Source organism: Aquarana catesbeiana, linkage group LG07 (assembly GCF_042186555.1).
Source record: "Aquarana catesbeiana isolate 2022-GZ linkage group LG07, ASM4218655v1, whole genome shotgun sequence".
Lineage (NCBI taxonomy): Eukaryota > Metazoa > Chordata > Amphibia > Anura > Ranidae > Aquarana > Aquarana catesbeiana.
Window position 1 is genome coordinate 287,775,097 of NC_133330.1, and position 6,000 is coordinate 287,781,096.

General features: G+C 45.0%; 1 protein-coding gene across 1 annotated transcript in view; it reads left to right on the plus strand.

Moving 5' to 3' along the window:
- TTC22 (tetratricopeptide repeat domain 22) overlaps positions 1-5,640 on the plus strand; it is a 30,500-nt gene extending 24,860 nt beyond the window's left edge. Inside the window, exons 6-7 of the mRNA XM_073593458.1 lie at positions 1,693-1,845; positions 4,777-5,640. Of these exons, the coding sequence (XP_073449559.1) occupies positions 1,693-1,845; positions 4,777-5,313 (690 nt within the window). The 3' untranslated portion in view covers positions 5,314-5,640. The remainder of the gene's footprint in view (positions 1-1,692; positions 1,846-4,776) is intronic.
- The last annotated feature ends 360 nt before the right edge of the window (positions 5,641-6,000 follow it).

Consider the following 6,000-nt stretch of genomic DNA (forward strand, 5'->3'; position numbering starts at 1 on the left):
CAGGCACTGATATTGGGCGAGAAGGCCTGGCTCGCAGTTTTTGTTTTAATTCATCCCAAAGGTGTTCTATCAAGTTGAGGTCAGTCAAGTTCCTCCACCCCAAACTCGCTCATCCATGTCTTTATGGACCTTGCTTTGTTCACTGGTCCAAATCATTTGGTGGAGGGGGATTATGGTGTGGGGTTGTTTTTCAGGAGTTGGGCTTGGCCTCTTAGTTCCAGTAAAGGGAACACTTAAAGGGTAACTCCACTTTTGTAGGGAAAAAAATAGCAAATAAAGAAAAAATAATATAGCACATATAATTGTGACACTAATCATATTGTAATTGAATGTTATTAAAAATTACCTTTCCTTTTCAATCTGCAGCCACTGTAATATTCCGAGAATGCAATGCAATATGGCTACCTGGGGTTGTTCTGTACACAGAAACATAATTTCCTGCTTGTGTGATTGGTTCACCAATTTTCCCAGAAGTCTGCCTAAGATACAAGTTAGATTTCAGGCATCCCCTGCAACAAAAATGTCATTTTTGGAGAGATACCTTAAATAGGAACCCATCTAAAGGAATGCAGGCCCGGCAGATTTCCTCATTAGTGCCCTGCAGCTGCACACCTGACAGTTATGAAACCACTCCCATTAGACCCACTCAGTACAGAGGCACAGACAAACACACATGGATTTCTTCAGAATAACAAAAGGTAGGAATCTGCAACAAAGGTTGTCTCCCGCTGCTGTCAATCAAATCTAGTGACATAGGATGCGGAGGCAGGGCCAAGTCCTGCTGCATGTGTCAATGGACGCAGCAGCAGGACTCGGGTGCCCCCATAGAAAGCAGCTCTCCGTGGGGCAACTTGAGAAGAGGAGGAGCCAGGAGCGCCGCAGGGGGATGGACCAGAAGAGGAGGATCAGGGCCTCTCTGTGCAAAACCCTTGCACAGAGGAGGTAAGTATAACATGTTTGTTATTTTAAAAAAAACAAAGCTTTACAATCACTTTAAGGCGTCAGCATACCAAGACATTTTAGACAATTTTCATGCTCCTAACTTTGTGGTAACAGTTTGGGGATGGCCCCTTCCTGTTCCAACATGATGGAAGAATGGTCAAACATTCCCATAGACACACTCCTATACCTTGTGGACAGTCTTCCCAGAAGAGTTGAAGCTGTTATAGCTGCAAAGGTTGGGCCAACTCAATATTGAACCCTACAGACTAGGACGCCGTTAAAGTTCCTGTGCGTGTAAAGGCAAGCGTCCCAATACTTTTGGTAATACAGTGTATATGATACTGACTTTTTTTACATTTCTTGTTGCTTCCTGGTTTCTGGCTTAGGCCAAAATGTTGTCATACATCCAGGAGTCTTTATGGGCATTTTATTTCCTCTGGAGGAGGGGGAGGGGCTTTTTCAGCTAAGCACACCCTCCTGTCGGCATGCCTAAGCTAAGGGCAGATGGATTCCAGGAACTAAATGCTACATGAATCCTCTGCACTTACTCAAGATGGCCACGGCTAGAGATGTTAGTGGGATTGTTGATTGATTTCTCTACAAAATAAAGCGTGGAGACATATAGATGGGTGAGTTTGCTTTAAATAAAAAAAAAAAATTATGAAATGGTGTTTCCAGTTTGTTGTGTTCAGATGCAGTTTAGTTACGCTTTGACAGTAAGGATATATAATTTTATCTTTTCCTGTGCAGATTTACATCAGAATGTACATGAGAGACCTAGAAAGGACGAAGATGGGATCATTTGGACTGCCAGACAGAAACCATCTGACCAGTGCCAAATCAGACTTGGACAGCATCATCAATGTGTATCCCTGTCTGAAGACATACCTCGAAATGGGACAAGTAAGTGGGACAGTTACATATAATAAGTCACGTTAAACATACAACACTAAAATTTACTAATCACGTAAAGAAAATGTCTCACTTTGATTTTTATTAATGTGTTCTGTTCCCCAGGGAATAAAGTAAAAGTTTAGTACTTTGTCCCATCTTCCTATGTGCTGTCTAAGGTTAGCTGTGAGGTTGGACAGAGCAACCCTCTTCTCTCCACAGATGTCTGACAACACATCTAACAAGGAGATGACTGCTATGATAGACGGGCACCTTTCTCCAACGACGTGTCCACTTGTCTGGAACATTTTCGCTTACAAGCCCCCCTTCCCATGCATTCTGATAAAGATGCTTGTCTTGGGCAAGTGCTTGGAGACAGAGAAAAGTGCCTTTGTCAAAGCAGCCATCTCCTTGCTAGCTCGTTGTCAGATGGCCATGGAGGGACAAGGGATTCCCTATAAAATCTCACACCGAAACTTAACCACTTCAATACAGGGCACTTATACACCTTCCTGCCCATACTAATTTTCAGCTTTCAGCGCTGCCGCACTTGGAATGACAATTGTGCGGTCATGCTACACTGTACCCAAAAGAAATTTTTATCATTTTGTTCCCACAAATAGAGCTTTCTTTTGGTGGTATTTGATCACCTCTGGGATTTTTATTTTCTGCTAAACAAAGAAAAAAAGACCGAAAATTTTGAAAAAAAAAGGTTTTTTTTGTTTCAGTTCCAAAACTTTGTAAATAAGTACGTTTTCTCCTTCACTGAGGGGCATTGATAAGACGGCACTGATGGGCACCGATGAGTTGGCATTGATGGGCAATGATGATGGGCACTAATATGCTGCACTGGTGGGGCACTGATAGGCAGCACTGATGGGCACTGATAGGTGGCACGGATGGGCATGGGTGGGCACTGATAGGTGGCACTGATGTACTGTTATGTATGGTACTGATGGATGCCAATCAGTGTCAAACAATAATGCCTGCCAATCGGTGATGCCCATTGTGGGCACTGATTGGCATCCCTGGTGGTCTAGGGTGGCGTACCTTGTGGTGACATCCCTGGTGGTCCTAGTGGCGTCCCTGATGGTTCAGTGTGGGTATCCTGGGGGGGCTGCGCTGATAATCGATCAGTGCAGACCCCCCCTGTCAGAGGAGCTGCCGATTGGCTCTCCTCTACTTGCGTCTGACAGACGCGAGTCAGGAAAAGCAGATCACCGGCTCTTCCTGTTTACATCATGATCAGCCGTGATTGGACACGGCTGATCACGTGGTAAAGAGTCTCCGTCAGAGACTCTTTACCGAGATCGTAGTTGCAGTGTGTCAGACTGACACACTGCAACAATGATCGCCGCGATGCGTGCCCCGGGGGCGCGCAGCAGCTTAATATTCTAAAGACGTCATATGACGCCCAGTCAGGGTATTGAAACCACTTTGCCGCCGTCATTTTGCTATATGGCGGGTGGCAAGTGGTTAAAGTGTCATAAAAAGCTTTGTTTGTTTTTTTTTATTAAAATAACAAACATGTAATACTTACCTGCTCTGTGCAATAGTTTTGCACAGAGCAGCCCTGATCCTCTTCTTCTGATGTCTTTATCTTCTTCTGGGCTTCAGGCTCCTCCTCTTCGGCAAGTACCCCCATGGAAAGCTGCTTTCCATGGGAGCACCCTCGCATGCTCACTACCAAGCTGTCCTGTCTGAGTCTATTGACACAGAGTGGGTGGCTCGGCCCTGCACCCCGCTTGCTCGGCACAGCATTTGATTGACAGCAGTGGGAGCCAATGGCTATCAATCTGCCCAGGGAGGAGGGAGACAGTGGCGAGAACCGCTTCTCTTGTGCACATCAATGGATTGGATTGGGATCAGGTAAGTAGAATGCAGTAAGGTGAAAAACCTTAAGGCTTTAGAACTACTTTAAACAGCACATAGGAAGATGGGACACAATACTACATGTACTTTGTCCCCTGGGGAATGGAACAAACGAATAAAAATTAAAGAGGGACTTCTTCTTTATAGGGACAATCCAAGGCAAATCTGTTATTTCACATTTGGAAAAAATCAGGACCCAGTAATAAAATCAGGACCTACAGTAGGTTGTGTGACATTAAACAGGAAGTAAACCCTGATGTGTTTTACTTCCTCTTTTTTCCCCTGCATAGTAAAAGCATAATGGGCCTATTATGTGCCACTTACCTGCAATCTTCACCCCTCTTCCTTCTGGGACCACGTACTATGGCTCTGTGATTGGCCGCAGTCGCGTGACGTCACTCCCATGCATGCGCGCGGGAGCCGCCAGTCACGACACTTGCTAATGAAGAAACGGCACGGAGGGCCATTTCTTCACAGCACATGCGCCGATGACAGCATCGGCGCACTACAAGGTAAGTATCTCCTAAACGGCTCTTTAACCTTACTGGCAAAGCTAATTTTCAGTGTAAAGAATCCATTAAATCTGGAAGCTCTCTTTAAAGTGGAACTAAACTCCTAAAAGGAAGTTAGCTCTGCTTTAACAGTCCCCCCAACCAGAAACAGAACTGCAGGGAATGACATGTACCTGGTCCTGCAGCCTCCTGGGATACTTACATCACATCTCCCAGGAGGCGGCAGGTTCGGCACACAGAGCAACTAGGGGGTGGTCTGAAGGGCCAGCCTGGTGCATCATCAGAACTGACTGTCTACACCCAGAAGAGGCAGCCAGCTGAGAAGGACCAAGATAACGTCTTAACCAAAAGTGATGGCACCCGAATAGTAGGTCGTAGTGGGACAATGCTAGTTTCGCTGTGTGGGTGAATATGTGCTTTGAAGAGCATTACAGGGTAACTGGGGGAAAAAAAAAAACAATTGGGACGGGTGGGGGAGTTGAGTACCACTTTAAGGTGCACATTTTTTATCCAGCATGAAATTGGACATGTGCAAATGGCTATGTATTCTTCATTTCAGGTCTGCTATTACATGGGTGTGGATGCTGTCCAAGAACTGCTACCAACTGATGAAAATGCAATAAATAATGCATTAGTTTGCATTGCCAAAGCCATGGAGTTTGACATGGGTGATACTCTTCCTGAACTGCAGCTCCTGAAGGGAAAATGCCTTCGAGTCAAAGGCGAAGAACTAAATGCTATCAAGTGTTTCAAGCAAGCATTTCAGCTGGACAACAAAGGCTCACTAGGCACAGAGACCTTCCGGTGCATAATGGAGACACTGTTGGGCTTATACCACCAGAACAAAATGGACGCCCAAGAGCTCATCCAGGAAGTGGAAGTTTGGGTAAAGCGGACTCAGGAGAAATATACATCAGAGGCGGTAAGCCAAGAACTACAGACTGTGTGCAGAAACAACACGTCGGAAACTGTTGCTCTTTCTAAAGCGATGATTGCAATGGGCAAAATGGACTTGGTGAAGCTTTTGTTTCAGTCTATGAAGGTGAATTGCAGGAGACAAAGTCTGAAGCTAAGCAGCCGGTCCACTTCCTTCTAAATCAAGACCTGTAAAGGAAATACTTCCATGTAATAACATCATGTAAATGCTGGAAGTGATATAATAAGGCAAAGAGCTTTTGTGAGAAATGGAGTCATGCATAGCAACCAGTGATAAGTCAGATTCTATTGTCCTGTCTACACTAAACCAATGAAAGTTCAAATATGATAAGCCAGTATGGGGTGCCGTGTGTCAGCTCTATTGAACTGCCATATTAGATAAGTCTGTGTATATATTTTTTACAATTTAATTCCGTTTTGATAAACATAAAGCTGTATTCTACACCCAAAAATATGTTTTTGTTATTAAAGATGAACTTCAGCCTTACCTTTTGTCTTTGAGCTTTACACAGTGTGCAATAATAGGTGCAGCAAATTATAGAGCCCACCTCATTTTCTAGGAGGACATCCCTTTCTTGTCCAGCCTAAAGCCTAGTACACACAAGCTGAATGTCGGGTGACATCGGCCAGTTCAATAAAAAATGTTGGGTGACATCGGCCGGTTCAATAAAAAATGTTGGGTGACATTCGGCCCGTGTGTATGGCAGCCGATGCAATCGGACGAGTATGCTGGAAAAGCAGCATCTGACCAGCTCCAGATCAGCGCTCTCAGCCAATGGCTGAGAGCGCTGACCGGAGTGTTCTGGTGGGGGGGCTGTCACCCTGTCAGAATACAATAGCTCAACGG